This window comes from Protopterus annectens, chromosome 9.part0 (genome assembly GCF_019279795.1).
Source record: "Protopterus annectens isolate FY-2018-M chromosome 9.part0, PAN1.0, whole genome shotgun sequence".
Classification (NCBI taxonomy): domain Eukaryota; kingdom Metazoa; phylum Chordata; order Ceratodontiformes; family Protopteridae; genus Protopterus; species Protopterus annectens.
The window spans coordinates 328,814,412-328,832,333 of NC_056743.1; the positions used below are offsets into that span (position 1 = coordinate 328,814,412).

The window sequence follows — 17,922 nt, forward strand, 5'->3', positions numbered from 1 at the left end:
CATCTGAATTTATAACTTTTCAAGGTTAACCTCCTGTATTCCAGTTTCCACTGTTAAAATATATACATTTAGGCAGTTAAAATAATGCATGCACATTTCTGTTCTCTTCCAGGAGGGCACACTCTGGATACATTTTAAACACAGCACTTTACAAATACCTTTTCAACACAAAGATATGTACAGAGCAGTTTGATATATACATGACATAACAGTTCTAATACTTTTGTAACACAAGCATCTTGTATAGATTAGTCTGATATGCCCAAATTATATATAATTATTTACAAAATTCCAGCTAGCTATGCTGGCAGTACCTCCTTTTGTCACAGAAACCATAAACTAAAAAATAAAAAATAAGCATAGATCAGTCTAACCTGGCAACTCTTAATTAAAGCCCAGCCTGTTTTTCTTAGCTTAAGTAAAAATGTGATTTCTCAGCTCATCCCAGAATTCTATAGTTAAGTCTTTTGGAGTCAAAGAAGGCAGCACAAAATGTTTGATTATAGCCCTAACTTTTAAAACTCCAAGAAAATAAAATTAAGTTTAAACAATGCTGTAATAAAACAAGATTGAAATAGAAGAAAATAAAGTAAGTATACAAAATAAAAAACAAAGAATTAAAAAAATAGTCACAGCAATTTTACCTTGCAGCTTTCAAAATAAAACATGTCTTGTTCTCATTTTAAATAAAATGTTTTTTTTCAGTTTCTCTAACAGTTCAGAGAGTTAATCATTTTGTACTCTTAGAATTCAACACAAAATTTGCTTCTTGGCCCTAGTCTAAAACTTTTAAACTTTCAAGAAAACAATGAAAGTAAAATAGTGCTGCAGTAAAACAAGTGCAAACAAGAAGAGAATTAAATAATGATGCAAACTGTAAACCATGAAATCAAAAGTGATCTTACCTAGCAGCTTTCTCAATTGTCTTTACAATGTTTGATCATTCCATTCACAGATAGTGAAGAGAGGTGGTCCTAACACTTGTCCTTTGGATTTTCAAGTACTAGCATAAATTAAATGTGAAAGTTTTCACTTTCTACCTTACAGCCCCTACTTAACTTTTATGATAGTTTGAGAATCACTTGGCGGTGCTAAGGGTGAAATTAAGAGAACTCAGTACCTCCAAAAACTTGGAATGATAGTGTCAAAGGCTTTGGAAAAAAATAGAAAGATAGCATCAATTCATTTTTTGTTGTCTAATTGGTAAGATAAATATTCTTCCTGATCCAAGAGGGCATTTTTGTTGCCATGACAAGTCTTGAAGTCGGTATCAGTGTTTGGCATGATATATTGAGCCATTTCAATTTTGAAGGAGCTGTTGGAGCACACATTTTAGTACTCTTGAAAGTGGGGGTTAATGCTTCAATTAGCCTGTAGTTAGTGTGACTGAAGGCCTGCCCTCATACATCGATAGAATGAGAGCATTTTCCCAAATAGGGAAAATACATCACTTGATATAAATATTGATAAGTATAAGAAACGAGATAAGAGAAAGAGCTAGTAGCAGTCTTCATTTATTGTGGTGGTAGATTAACCAAAGCTGTAGATATGGGGTTTAACTCTTTCAAGTACTTGTCTAGGCCTACATGGACTGAAAAAGTAGTTACACTGCTCAGGTGTTGTGGAACAGAAATATCATCCATCAGGAATTATAAGGAGAGTAAAAGGTACACAACAGAAATGCTGGGTGGCATTAATGTCAGCACGCAGGGATTGCAAGGAGGGCAGTGATATACAGCTGAAATGTTATAGTAACATCAGCCTAATGGAAGGTAAGGAGACTCAAAGATATACAGGTCATGTGTTATGCATCACTAATTATAGCCCACAGGGAGTATAAAAAGAATGAATATACAAATGCAGGTGTTATAAACTCATGTATTATGCATCACTAATTATACCCACAGGGAGTATAAGGAGAGTAAATATACAAATGCGGGTATTATAAGCTCATGTATTATGCATCACTAATTATACCCACAGGGAGTATAAGGAGAGTAAATATACAAATGCGGGTGATATAAGCTCATGTATTATGCATCACTAATTATAGCCCACAGAGAGTATGAGAGTAAATATATAAACGTGGGTGTTATACTATCATGTGTTATGCATCACTAATGACAGCCCACAGGGAGTATAAGGAGAGTAAATACACAAACGTGGGTGTTATACTAATACCAGCCAACGGGAAATGTGAGCAGAATGAAAGGTACACTGCTTAGGTGTTATAGGACAGCAGTGTCAGTTTTTGCATGTTTGTAGACCATTCCCTGGATAGAGTCATAGAAGTTGTTATAATGTTCTGCAGTATCTTTTGTCTTCAAGGTGTAGAAAGAGTGAGGACATTTTAAAATAGCCTGGGGAAGAAGACGTGTATTACATTACTCGAGTGTTTGAAGGCTTTTATTGGACAGGTTTTGAAGATCATGAAAAAAAGCCTTTTTTGTTAGACACTACGCCATAGTTTACTCAACTACGTACCGATGTAAATTTCATATGATTAGAATCTGTCCTAGTTTTGTAGCCAACAAACCATAGATAATTAATATTAGGGGAAATCCGGTGAAAATTGAATGACCTGATCCAGTTCTTATGTAGTAGGGGGAGTTCATTTAAATTCTAAGGAAAATTGAATGGAAGTAGGCAACAGTCTCATGCAAGACAGACCTAAAAAGAAGAAACAAAAATCATTGGATTTTACAGCAGAGTTGAATACCTGTAAGTTGAATTTCCTTTTATTCTTGGAAAAGCAGTATCTCTGCTTCTTACTGATTCTTGATTGACTCCAAACTAGATATGTATGTAGGTGATTGCTAATGGTGTTATCCATTACATCTAACATCTTAATGTTTCTATGATTGTTTGCAAGGATTCAGTCATGCATTTTCATACACCTCAACACTTTTGTCATTTCTTTCCAAAATTCCTACCTTTTTCAATAGCTTACAAGGAAATATTCTATCATACAGCATTAACATTCCCTTATCTTTATGTAATGAACATTTTAGTTTTAGAGCAAGTTGTAGGATACAAGAAACTTGAGCTGTTGAAATGTTTATTTGGTTTTAATTTTTTTCAAGATGACATGAGTTAGATGGAACAGAAAGCTTGAAAGGACTCTCATGAATAAGTGTGAATTGTGTTAACACAGTGAATAAAGAAATGTATGATTATGATATCTTTGTAATAGTCCCACGGTATTGGTCATAATATACAGTCTAGTCTTAATGAAGAGAAGATTAAGTATTTACCTCATTAAAAATTGCTATATATATTATATTTACAGAAACAAACAAATTTACATTAAACACATCTAATGGACATTTAGTAATGTATATTCTAAATCTCTAAAGATTTTTTTTTCTTTACAAAAACATACTAAAAAAGATTGTTAGAAAAGCAATGATACTGTTTTTCATCTTCCTAATGTCATACTATTCCCTGGCTCCTTATGTCTGTACAAAGAGGACTGCAGGTTAATGATCCAGTGGGGAATAGTGCAGCATTTTGCAAAATGATTGTTAACTAAATCACCAAATGTCTTAGTGAGCCTGAGAAATGCATTAATAACTGTAGGTAGGTGTGCTGATACAGTATAAGAATGCACAACAGCCCCAAAGTCAGATGCAAACTTCATGAAAGTCAGTAGCGCAGTAGACCTGTGTGTTATGCCATTAGTTGCTTTAAGTTTATGATATGAATCTTTACTGAGCTTTAACTATGGAATTTTTACAATAGTAGCTGTAGTTTATTTCTCCTTATCTTAAACATTCCAGTTTAAAATGCAGCAAAATAGGTATAGTCATCTGTAGAAATGAAGAATAATAGCCTCAGTTTGTTCGCAGACTGAAAGCAAGCTCATTTTGTCAGTTTCATTCCCAACTGGAAAAAGAAAAATTATTCTTGTAGCAGATTTCTTCCAAGCCAGGCCATAGGCTGATAAAGCTGCCTGTATTCCTAAAAAAACTGCTAGTATTCAACTGTGCCTCATTGCTATAGCTTACTGACTACGCCAACTTGACAAGGGAACAAACATGTTTGTTGTGAACCAAAGCAGCACTGAAGATCCATGTTCAATGAAAGAGTATCTGCTCACTTTAGTTCCCTGAAACAAATAAACATGTAATTCACATGCAGAAATGTAAATAGATGAACCAGCCTCTAAACAACATACTGAGAAGGATGTAACTCTATTGTCTCCACTTTATGAGATCCAGTAAATCTCATGCATGACTCTTAATGGCTGTGTATAGAATTTTCAATATCATCATAATCTTCACTTATCCATCCAGGTGCAATCACATCATCATATTCTTCTTGTGGTCCGTTTTCAGGAAGAACAATAATATAGCTATCTTTTTCCTCTGCCTTGCTGCATTTTGCAGGGTTTTTGTAGTCTTTCTTTATTTTCTTCTTGATTTGATCTTCTGAACCTGTATGAGATAGTAGGGGCATAATTAACAATACAGTAAAACAGTAAATGTTACTTCTGAAGCATTTATGAATGAGGTACCCTAGTGCTTTAAGTCCCTTTTCTATTATATCTTATTTTACTTCCCATTCTTATAACAGATTACTATACCCCCTTACAAATATTATGATCACAGAATACAGGGGGACTTCAGTGGCATAACACTGGATAAGGGTGACCCAATTTGAATGGGTATTTCAAAGCTAGGGATGATGATGAAATGGGGTGGCCTCAAGAAACAAGGAGAGACTGGGATTTTAGATGCAGGCCGTTAAGGAGAATAACAATAGTGATACAGAATAATATACATAGAAAGTAGCAGAAAGTATCCCACACTCCTGTCCTGGGGCTAGGTTTCCTATCTCTCTCACCAGGCCCCAAAAAAGACACGTCACTGACCACAGCTGTAGAGTTGGGCCCTCAGCTAACTGTTCCATACCAAGTCCTCCACCACCCTCTCTGTGAAACTAGTGCTCTGTGTCCCTGCTCCAAGTAGTTGACAAACACATTCTTTGAGATTTGATTTTCACACACATAGACAAACACACACACACACACCTGGAAAAGACTGGCACAGATTTACCAGCTATGTCCCCTCTGCCCAGACTATACTGCCACCAGAACACTCCAAAGCCAGCTACTCTAAGGCTCTTGCAAGGGTATCCAATTATACAGAGTAAAATTAATACTAATACAAATGGTAGTGTTTGACCAATGCAGCAAAGCTTTCAGGGGTGGTCACAGTGTCACCAAATAAATATAAATACTCTCAAAGGTTAAAATATTTTCTAAAAGACCAGCCACAATGAAAAGTTTAAATATATTTAATAATATTTAATAATAAAAAAACACAAAAATACTAAATATCTATTTACAATAAACACCAGATTTTCAGTCACAGGAAATATTAAAAATAACACAGATTGAAATGTTCAAAAAACTGCAGTGGTGGTGCTGTGGTAGCATTGTCGCCTCACAGTAAGACGTTGTCCTGTTCGATTCTCGGCTAAAGTGTCTTCTGTGTGGAGACATGCATGAATGGGCATACCTTCGTTGAAGGTTGTGCATCAGGGCTGGCAACTAGGCACGTAAAAATCTACTGCCAGTCATTAGCGGACTAGAGTTCTGCTGTGGCGACCCCTAACCGGGAAAAGCCGAAAGTCACAACAACAACAGATTGAAATGTTCACATAGGTACAGAAAAAATACTTAGCTAATTTCACTATATTTTCCTGGCTGATCTAAAGAATTACTGTCCCCTTATTCACTTACTAGAGCAAGGCAAGATGAAGTGGGTGAGCTGTCTTCCTTTTTTGTCAGGTTTCAAAAACAGACTGTCCAGCGACTTCTGTCTCATCTAGTATTAAAGCATCATTTCAGTGCTGGATTACAGAATGACATCACATACATCTGGTCATCTAACTTCAGTTTCCAACACTACCCCCTTTACTAGAAAGTGAACCAGAATCTGGCACATATGTGTTACCATACACACACATAGAGCTTTGCTAAGATGTATTATAGCATCTGGAAGTTATAAAACAATTTCAAAAACTTCCACCCTTCCAGGGTAGCAATTAGTTTACCCATAAGGACAATACAGTAGGATTCTTATTCCTGGTTTTCAGAGACATTTCGTCTCTTGCTGCAGTCAGAACTGTAAGATACAATCTTTATGGCCTAAACCAGGTAATTTAATATCATACTATTTTCAAAGTTAGCTGGACTGAGATTAACCTCTTCTCTTCCAGTATCCTCTGTTGCAATATATTCACTTCAACAGTTACAATACAGTCTGACATATAGGTGTATTTCTTTTCTGTCCAGTAGAATCCACTGTTGGTACATTTTTCACATAAGTAGCTTTACAAATACCCACAATCACCAAAAATGACAATGTTCTGGAACCACGAAGAAAAGAAGGATGGCCAGTTACCTTAAAACACTTAACACACTTTATTAAAACAAAAAATTATATATATCATGTAGCACATCAGCCCTTGAGCCTGTATAGAGTATGACTCCATTCTTTCATAAAAACCTTTAAATACACATACTTATTCTCTAATTAACTAGTTACATAATTAAAACAATTATACCACAAATTACAAAAAACAGTTCCAATTACACTCGTTAAGCCCCCAGAGAGATAAGGTATTAAATTTCAAAATAAAAAGTGACTCTTTTCTCTAAAGCTTCCTTTTTATGCCACATATATTAAGCCATTCATTATTAATCTGTTCCAAAATAGTAGCTTTAATCCCTGTGGAGCTCCATTATGAAATTCTTAAAATGCATAGCTATAGGGCTTTCTATCTTACCCTTCCTAATGTCCCTTATATGTTCCTTTAATCTTACAGAGAAACTTCTCTTGTTTTCCCCTATATAAAATGTATTACACTGACATTTTAACGCATATGTCACACCCTCGCTTAAACATCCAAAACTGCCTTGTACTTGAAACTTCTTTCCATTAATTAAAAAAAAAAACTATTAACTATAAAACCACAACAAGAAAAATTCCCACAGGGAAATGTTCATTTTAAAACAATCTCATCATTCTCTTTGCCATAGGCAAACTAAATCAAGTACTAGGAAGTCCATAATACTCCTTCCTCTCATGTAAGAAACTCAAGGTTGATTTTTAGTAATGAAATCCAAATTATTACATTTTTGTAAAACATCACAAACATATTTAACCAACTAAACCAATTTTTCAGAAAACAGAGTATATTCCGTAACAAAAAAGTTGATTCCTGTGCCTTCACATTCCCCTATATTTTGCTCCATCCTTCCTATACATATCTATTATAACCTCTCTGATGTCCCACATATCCTCCTCTACATATAAAGACCAAATCATCTATGAACCTAAAATACTTAACAACAAACTTATTATAAAATATATTATTATAAACATATAAATATTCATAAAATTACATAAATTTGCATACATGGGGGCAAAAGCTGCCCCCGTGGCTGTGCCTTGTAGCTGCCTATACAATTCCTCATAAAATTCAAACATATTGTGTATAGTATATATATATATATATATATATATATATATATATATTATAGTGATGAGGATGAAAGTAAACAAGAAATAGAAAAAGCAATGCAGATAAGATGTTTTATAGGAAGGGATATAAAGGAGAAATAATATGGAAAGTTTAGAACAACTGCAGATACATCAGAGGGGTTATAATAAGTGTGTAAAGGAAGGATGAAGCAAAATAAAGGGGAATGTGGAGGCACAAGAATTTATATTTGTTGTTACGAAATATACTCTGTTTTCTGAAAAATTGATTGAGTTGGTTAAATATTCTTGGGATGTTTTAAATAAATGCAAAAATGTGGATTTTATTAGTAAAAATCACCTTCAAGTTTCTTACATGAGAGGAAGGAGTATTAAGGATTTCCTAGTACATTTAGTTTGCCTATGGCAAAGAGAAATGATGAGACTGTTTTGGAAATGTTCTTGTTGTAGTTTTATAGTTAATAACTTTCTAAAAAAATAATGGAAAGATGTTTCAAGTGCATGGCAGTTTTGATGTTTAAGTGAGGGGGTGATATATGTTTTAAAATGTCCATATAATACATTTTATATAGGGGAAAGCAAGAGAAGTTTCTCTGTAAGATTAAAGGAACATATAAGGGACATTAGGAAGGGTAAGATAGAAATCCCTATAGCTATGCACGTTCAAGAATTTCACAATGGGGATCCACAGGGATTAAAAAGCTACTTTTCTGGAACAGATGAATAATGAATGGTTTAATACATGTGGCATAAAAAAAAGTTTTGGAGAAAAGACCCACTTTTTATTTTTAAATTGAATACCTTATGTCCCTGGGGGCTTAGTGTAATTTGTAGTGTTTTTTGTAATTTGTGTTATAATTGTTTTAATTAGGTAATTAGTTAATTAGACCATAAGTATGTGCATTTAAAAGTTTTTATGAAAGAATGGAGTCATACTCTGTAAAGGCTGAAGGACCGAAGTGCTAGAGGATATATATAATTTTTTGTTTTACTAAAGTGTGTTAAGTGTTTTAAGGTAACTGGTCATCCTTATTTTCTTCATGGTTCCTGAGCTTTACAAATACATTTTCAACACAAGCACCTGTGCAAATCAGTTTGATATACAAATAACATATAATTCTTTACAAAACTCCAGCTAGCTATCCTGGCATATGTTACACATCCACTGCCCTATTCTCTCTGGCATAGTTGGCACTACCTCACATCATCACACTATTATGCACAGAGAATATATAATGATGCTGGCAGAAAAAATGAGGCTGCAATTGTACTCAGGAATTTAGTGAAGTTAGCTGGGAAGAAATGTAGGCTGGCTGGTGGCCTGCTTTCTTAACTCAAGGCAATAGCAAAGGGGAGACTAACTGCATTAATACCAATAAGCACTAGTGAGGGACTGCCAAGATGTCTCCACATTGAGTAACAGCTAAATTCTAGCTCTTCCAGTCGTCCGAAAACAGAAACTTAGCAGAGAAAGCCAGAGAACCTAGATTTCTGGGTAAATTTCAGTAGCTGGCTAGTAAGTGTACTGCCTGAATGCCGGGAAAAAAGAAATATAAAAGACCTGAAGGAAAATCAACTACAAAAGATGAGGACAAAACACAGACTAGAATAAATATTGCAGCTGTTCAGAAAGAAGCAGTACAATTCCAGACTTGACTGCCAGTAGCCTAGAGGAAAGTATAAAGTAGCTATGCACAGACCTGGTTAAAATAAATGAAACACTAATGGAGTACATCAACACAAACAATGAAAAGCTGGAAAAAGCTTTAAACAGATATTCAAATAAGGTGAAAGAACTACAAAACTCAGAGGATGAAATGAAGAAAAGGCTGGCTGAAAATGAGACTGCGCAAGAAGAGATGTTTCAAAAAATAATAGAACTGGAGGACAGAGCACGTAGGGAAAACCTGAGATTTTCTGATGTACCAGAGAAGCTGGAAGGAACAGACTGTATTAACTTTATGAAAACACAAATAAGCAACTAGACTGGTATTCCACAAGAGGAATTGTTAATTGAAAGGGCACATTGTGTGTATGCTCCGAATCTGGTTACTAGAAAACAACCTAGACCTTTAACAGTAAAGATGCAGTCTTATCGGCAGAAGGAGTTAATTCTGACAAAACTGTGGCAGAAAGAGAAAGTGCTAAAAGTCAGACAAAGTAGAGTGTTTGTGGAGAATGACTACTCATTGTACACCAGACAGAAGCGGAGTAAATATATTCTATTATTTAGGGAATGTCAAGAAGCAGGAGTGAGATTCAGTCTGCTGTACACAGCCATCCTCAAAGTGTTTCCCCCTGGAGAGGCAAAATCTTTTTTGATGCAGTATATGCTAAGGAGGAAATAGAAATTTTGTCCAACAAAGGATGAGTTGTGAGGTTGTTCTTCATGTTCTTCTAGTGGTAAAGGACTACAGAGAGACTGAGCCTGTGAAATCTTTTCCACTGTTACAAAGGAAAATGCCCAAGAGAAGGAAGAATACATAAGAGTCGACTAGAAGAATCGAGAATATGTTGGAAATGAAACAGAGACAGGCTATGGGAGATGGAGATGAACAGGATTAAAGCTAGTAACTTGTAAATTGACAAATGTGGAATGATAAAACAATAATTATATTTGTGAAACATGACAGAACAAGGAAGTTTGAAAATATTGGACTTCTTTGGACTTTGTTAAACTTGTAGGTGACTTTAAAGAATATGCCCTGCTTCATGTTATTAATGTTTGGAGAATAAAATCAGTAACTTGTAAACTGACAAATTAATTAAATAGCAATAATTATACTTGTAAAACATTTCAGAACAAGAGAATGTGGGAATATTGGATTTTTGTGGACTTTGTCAAACTTGTGGGGGACACTAAAGCATATGCCCTGCTTCATGTCATTAATCTTCAAAGAAGTACTTTGGAGATAGGAAGACGAGGGAGAAAGTTAACTGTATATAAAACAAATGTATTTTTTAATGGTACTATTTATATGTTGCATGACTTTCTTTGTAAGCTATGCAGTAAAGTTTTCTCCGTTTTTTTGAATGTAATGGGGTCCCTTCTCTCTTTTTCCTTGTTCAGTTTTAAGAAGTGTAGGCATTAAAGGAGAGATGAAAGGTCTGGTTAAGAGAACATGACAAAAGAAAAAGTAGTGTGCTGTTTCCCATGCTTGCATACAGAAATAACTGGGTTAACCCTAGATTTTATCTAGTAACAAGTTTATTACAAAGTATGTAAATGAAAAAAAGAATATTGAATATTATAAGGCTTTTTTTCTGGTAAGCAAGTTATCCTTAGCAGTTTTATGTCTGGTTTGCATGTCACTAGAAGACAATCTAATAAAGAGAAATGGCTTGGAGAAAGTGTTTACTGAAAGCATTCAAGTGTTTTCTCAGCTGGGAGTGCTATAAAGATAAGACAAAGCCAGACAGCACTTACTAAAAGCATAGGCTGTACCATGTGTCTTAGCATGACTATCCTTTCTTTTGGTTAACTCTAGCCTGTCTGTGTGGCTATCAGTTAAGAACTTTTGTTCTTCTTAGGAAGTGAAAATTTTAGTATTTGAAGATGTACATAGTTTTGTGTGTTATTATTAAGTTAATAGGTTTTAGTGGGGCATTGGGGGGCTTGTTTTTTTATTGTTTGAGGGCTTTCAATAAAACAAAAAGTTCTGTAAAGTGTAATATAGGCTCAAATGGATATGACAGGAAACAACTGTTTAAAAGACCAATCTGCCAAGCAATGTATGCATGTGACATAAAAGTTGGAAATAGACATATAACAAAAAGCAGTTATAAATAAATTGAGGTAATAGGAACTATATTAGAAAATTATGCTTTCTGGAATGTCTTTCAATATGAATGGTCTTAAAGATACATAAAAAAGAAAGAGTAGTGAACTATTTTAAAAATGTAGAGTGCAAATATTTATGCTACAGGAGACACACCTGGAAAGAACTTAACACGTGAATTTGATAAAGAAAGGATTTCAGGATGGTTATTCAGGGGAATATCTGGGGCAAAGGAAAAAAATGAGTACTTATATTAATTGCAAGAGGAGCACCAATAGTGATAGAAGAGGGAAAAGACACTAATGGAAGATATATAGTACTAAGGGGCTACTGGCAATGAAGGAGGATTACACTAGCATGCATTTATATTCCATTTAAAACAGCTATAATGGAGATTAAGAAAATTCTAGGGAAGAGAGCTTTCAGTAAGGAATATTACTTATAAGTGGGGACTGGAATTTGGTTTGCAACAGTGAAGATGTGTCTGGGGGGCCCAGAAGGGAAAATATAACAAAGGATGGTAGATTTTGAAGAAATTTATGAAAATGTTTGGCATGGAAGATGTGAATTCAGTACTAAGAGTTCAGAGTGAATTTACATATTATTCTCCAAGATACAAAAACTGAGCTAGACTAGATAGAATGTATATCTCACAGGAACATGTGCATTTAATTGAAGTTCTTGAAATGCACCCAATAACTATTTCAGAGCATGTGCCAATAATAACTAAAATAAAAATGCAATGTAATGAAATAAAAATGAGACTGACACTTTCCCACATGTTTGTTATACATAAGGAATTTAAGTTTTGGAAATAATTCAGGAGTTCTTAAAGCAGATATAAATTTCTTTTGAAAATATAGTTAGGGAGTGGGATAAAATTAAAGTGGAGTTTAAAACTAGGGTGGAAATAAAGGAAAGGAGATATGGTTGAGAAGTAACAAGAATTATTTAGAGGGAGTGACAAATGTTAAAGTATTGCAAAATAGGAGAAATCTCTCAGAACAGGAAAAGGAGCAACTGCAGAATGCTAAACAGAAAATAAGGGATTACCTTGATAATATGAACGAGTTTAGAAAGATTGCTGTTAAGCAACTTTTTTTTTTGATAATAACACTATTGCACAAAAACATTTAGAACAACAACTCAGGAAACAAAAAGTGGAAATGGCTGTCACCAAGTACATAATGCTTAACTGACAATAACTGAATAGATAAGTGATGTATAATGTTTGCAACTGCAGTTGTTTCAATGGTGTCTGTGACGCATAATGTTTGGAACTAAAGTGGTGTCAATGTTGTTTGCTTTTCATTTATATAAATGTAAGATTGCCTGTGGCATACATAATAATTTCATAAAGATGTTTTTTTGTATAAAAAACAAGCACTTATAAATGTGGAGAAGGGATTAAATATTAACAGAAATACTGGTAATAAAGATACATGTGAAATGGCACAAAAACTGAGCAAAAGAAATTGAAAAAATACTCTGAAGTATCAGAAAATAAACATAGTGATGTTCAAAAAGCTATCTCTGATATCCACACAGCAGTATAAAATGTTCAAAGTGAAAGATGGAATCTAAAAATAAGCAGGATAGCAAAAAAATTAAAAAAAAACTTGAATCACCCTAAAAAGGTGGGAAAAGGTCAGTAAATGGAAACTGGAGCTATAGTTTGTAATGATGAATTATTTGAAATGGACCAAGAACTTATATTTCCATTATAAAAAACAAGTTACTGACTGAGATTGTGGAACAGTGATTTTACCCCTCCTCCAGTACTATATCCAAAAATAATTATAAAATTACTTGTCTCAAAGAAGCATCAGTGAAGTAATTGTAGTTTATCAGGAGTTAGTCAACAATTTGGAAAATAAAAAAAATGAAAAAGAAACATGAATTTTAGATAATAATTGTCCTAACTTAGAGGAATCTCACAAAAATTAAGTTAGAGATTCTAGTAAGATAACTTTGTCCAGTAATGAGATATTAATTTTATTAGACTCCATGCTTAAAAATGCAAGATGGGTGTTATTTGTAAGGTTCAAAATTAATAGAACTCCTGTACTGTTAAACAAAGTTCACTTGGGTGAGTCTCATACAGCTCTATTTCCCCTACATTGTGGAACCAATGGTTTGATTTCAGTCCCTTTAAATCATATGAATAATATTATATTGGCTATACTTAAATTTGTTGAAAGCAGAAATGTAAGTACAGTCCTTAGTGAGGTGACTCCTTCCTTTAAGTGGAATGACTATCTATACGCTAAAGCTTTACTATTTAATAACTGACGCAGGCACCTATAACTTGAAATTAATTACTTATTGGGGAGACTGTGTTTGGAATTATTGTTTGTTATCATGTGGCAAACTATGTCTTACTGACCATGATTCTCATTTGGTGTGCAGCAAATTGAAGTCAACTTTGTCACCTTTTTTTAGGACAGTGACTTCCTCTTGTTCAGACAAAGGACTAAACAATTTTATGAGTTTACTCTTGTAATGCAAGAGGCTTGGGTAACAAGCATTCTGAGTTTGTATTAATTCTTGCTAATGAGTGTTGCAACTATAACTGAAGGCTGGCAGTCCTCTGATTTGAAATTTTCTGGGTGCAACAAGGCTGAATATTAGAGACCATCAAAGAATGGAAGTGGTGTTCCTTTTCTGATAAAAGATAAACAGTGAAGTAGTTACTAAATCTGAATCTAAACCCTTATCTATGGGGGGATTCATAAAGGTTAACATGAGGGGTACACTACATGTACACCTTGAGGTAAATTTACTGACTTCAAGAACAGCCCTACCACAATATTTTTGCTGTCTATTCATTCAGAAAGATTACTCAAAGTGTACACATAGTGTATACTTGTGGTAACCTTTATGAAGCCTCCATCTGACTTATTAAATTGCTCTAGTAAGGAAACAATAAAACTAGTATGTAGTTATAAGAAACAGTCACTGTCAAAAATATTAATAATGAGTGCATAACTTTTTAGAGACATATTGTAAAAATTCTGAAACTTTTCTGTTGGATAACTTCAACTACCCCAAAAGAGACTGGACTACTAATAACTTCTCATTGTACAGACAAATAAAAATTTTTAATCATAATAGTTTTAAACAACTTATTACAATCAATAAAGATACCTATGATAGGTAGTAATACACTCAATCTGGTTCTTAGAGACATTCCTTCTATGGTAACTAGATTGGATATAGGTCCACCACTGAGTTGTTCTGATCATAATTCCTTGACCTTCAGCATTCATTTTACACACAAATGATATAACTGTAATAAAATAAATTATGGGAGTTCAACTGACCTGCTAAATAACTTTGATTGGGTCTGAATCAGATGCCAATAACCCCAATGGTGGTTACAGTGTGTTAGTGGCAATGTTACAATCAGCAAAAATAGTTCTTTTAAACATACAACTAAAGCCTTTTCCTTCCATACTGGTAGGATAGTTATTTTTTGCAAATTTTGTAAGAGACAGAGAGTGAAGACTTTATAAAAAACAAAAAAGAAACCCTACAAGAATGGCTAAAAGTAAATTGAATCCTATAAATAAAGTTCTTTAAAAATGTTTAAATGAAAAGAAAGTAATTAATGAGACTTATTCTCTAATACCGGGGACAAGAAACTATTTTACAAATATTCAATCTGAAAACTAAGAATAACTCAATTACATCCTTGAATATTAATGGAACTTTATTGTCTGATCATAAAGTTCTCATAGATGAACTGAATTTAAACATTTTACATTCTAGCAATCAATGGTTGGAGTCACAGGAATGCTTACTACTGAAAATTACACTTGTCCATACATTAGTGCTGAAAATGTTAACATTGCTCTTAATAAGGCCAGTTCAAAACCATCAGTGGGACTTGATTATATTCCCGCAATACTACTAACAGAAATGAAGACATTTGTGTAGCCAGTGCTCAGTAAAATAATTAAGTGTTGTATTGTAACACCACTTTGGAAGAAATCAGTTATTTTTCCAATTTATAAAAAGGGAAATATATCTGAGATATCCAATTACAGATCCATTAGGCTTATGTCAGTCTTGTATAAGTGCTATGAGAAATGTATGTGGCATGCTCAATCCGAAAAATCACCATGAATTATAAGATTTATTTCAGCATGGATTTTGTTTTCAAAAATTTAACGGACTAACTTAATTGAATTTTATGGTCGAGAAACTATAGCCTTAGACTTATCTCTGACTGTTGGAGTAATCTTTTTGGAATTAGCTAAGGCACTTCACACTCTCTCTTCTATAATTTCTACTTTACAAGGGGATACTATTATAAATAATTATTTAAATACCTATCTATTTGGAAAAAATGATTTGACTTCAGTTTAGTTACACTAAGTGTCAGAATAATATTCCTTGATGGGCCTGAAGCCTGAATGCTAGAGTATACAACTATCAGGAGTACATGTAGGTGCTTTAGGAGCACAAAGGTATGAAAATGCACATATATTACCACAGCAGCATCACAAAACTGACTGGGAGGAAATAGTTGTATGTTTTTGTGACTGTGTATAGATCTTTGTGCTTTGTGTGCTTGTCTGTCTGTCTCACTGCAGTGACATTATATAATTCTTTATCTATTGAGATAAAACCTGTATTAAAAGGATTGTAGAGGTGGGAATATTTTGCATCAAAATCATATATCTAATACAGATGATTAAGATATGGTCTTTGACAATAACCAACTTGTAGTTCACTGAGAACTGAGATTGCGTTCCAAACTCAGGAATAAATAACTTTTGTTGTTAAGTAGTCCCTGAGGTAAGAAAGTTACTTATACAAAGTTCTGTTGAGCACTTGTCAGTGCTGCTAACCTTTAGTTTTTAACCAGGGCATAAAAGCAGCAAGCACTGGTCACAACAGAACAGTGATAAGGAGTTAAATAGCTTTAAATTTCTTGACATACATGTCTCAAACACAGTACACTAGTTATGACTGGAAACCCAGTCATAAATCCTTTGTTATATGTTAGAAGCAGTGAAGTGACAAAATTCACCACAATGTCCATGATGAGAACACACAACTGGTCATGACAGATGCAGTCAGAATCCTTTGCAGTACATGGACCTTTAGCAGCCCTAAGTACTGCTACATTACTATGAATTGTTTCACATCCTTGAAAACTTTCATACACACAACACTGCCACACAGACAACCAACAGCTTTAAAAGCTATTAGATACTGCACACTGACTCACTTTCCTCATTTGCATAGCAGCACAAAGTATATTACAGCTTTTAAAGCTGACATTGTTCTGTAGGGGCTGCCATATGGCATCCGATCATAACAACTTTGAAATGTGCATAAGCAAGCGATAAAGCCAGACAGGGTGTGTGTTAATGTGCAATTAAGTCCTCCCAGGGGTGTTTGAGGACCTTTACACCCCTGGAAGGGCATTAATTACACATTAACAATACCCTGGAGGGTATTATTGCACCTAGAAAATAAACTCTCTGTAAAATTGTTGTGTTTTATTTTCCTTAATTATATTTTTTATTACTATATATTTTTTTTATATTTTTGATGTAAAATAGTTCCACAACCTAATCTTTTAAAGTTGCTGTAATATATTTAAATGTTATTAGAGGAATCATTTTATGTCCAAAATATATCATTTTAAAAAAAAATATCTAGATATTTGCTTTATTTTTTGGTCCCTTGTTGCTAAAATGGTTTCTTCCCAGTCATTGGGGATTGATGTCACTAAATAATGACATACATTTGATTTTCAGACTTTATTTCCTTCAGAAAATTCATGTTTACACAAATCCTGTTATTTAATTTACTTTTTAATTTTTGTAAGTACAACATTTAAAATCTGTTCCTGATTTTAAGCCTTTGTTCCCCTTTATTTCAGGCTTTATCCAGATTTCCTGAGCTAAAAGACTGAGAGGTATGCATACCTCTTAAATGCTGCTGCCATCATTCCATCAGTCTCACTGTCTCTCCCTCTCTCACACAGACACCGACCCGCACACACTTGCACTTCAGAAAATGCATGCTAACACAAGCCCTACTATTGAAGCAACTTTGTTATTTTTTTAACAGGAATATGTTCCTGTTTTGAGCCTTTGTTCCCCCTTTAATTTATGTTTTATTCAGTTAATTGGATCTAAGAGGTGAGAGGTACCTAAACCTCCTGAATGCTGCTGCTGCTGCCAGTGTTGAATCGCTCTCACTCTTCACGCTCTTTCTGTCACACACACACCTCACTTTCATGCATGCAAGCAGACATTCACACACGCACAGAAACATAAACACACACAGAAACATATACACACTTTTTCTGTTATATTTAGTTTTACACTTGATAAATAGCAAAAGTGCTGCTTAGTGAGCATAACATTACGACTTGATTGATCTCACTTTCGCTTGCTTAACACAGCTAAGTGCTGCTTTGCGAGTGTAAAATAATAGCTCCCATTAGCTTATTCTGTCTGAGCTCCACAGAAGTGTGATATGCTGCCATGAAGCAGCGGATTCGTTTTTCAGTGACCATTGCTTGTACATTAATACCCTGCTGGAGAACGTTCATTCTCCAGTCAGGGTGCTGATGTAAAATTCGCCCATTCTCTAACAGAACTTGTGTA

General features: G+C 34.2%; 1 protein-coding gene across 2 annotated transcripts in view; it reads right to left on the reverse strand.

Annotated features, from left to right (window-relative positions):
* Positions 1-311: 311 nt before the first annotated feature.
* Positions 312-17,922, reverse strand: part of LOC122811218 (SLP adaptor and CSK interacting membrane protein) — a 335,317-nt gene continuing 317,706 nt past the window's right edge. For both annotated transcript variants that reach the window (XM_044082909.1, XM_044082910.1), the window contains exon 6: positions 312-4,436. In XM_044082909.1, coding sequence (XP_043938844.1) covers positions 4,240-4,436 — 197 coding nt within the window. In that variant the 3' untranslated portion in view covers positions 312-4,239. The remainder of the gene's footprint in view (positions 4,437-17,922) is intronic.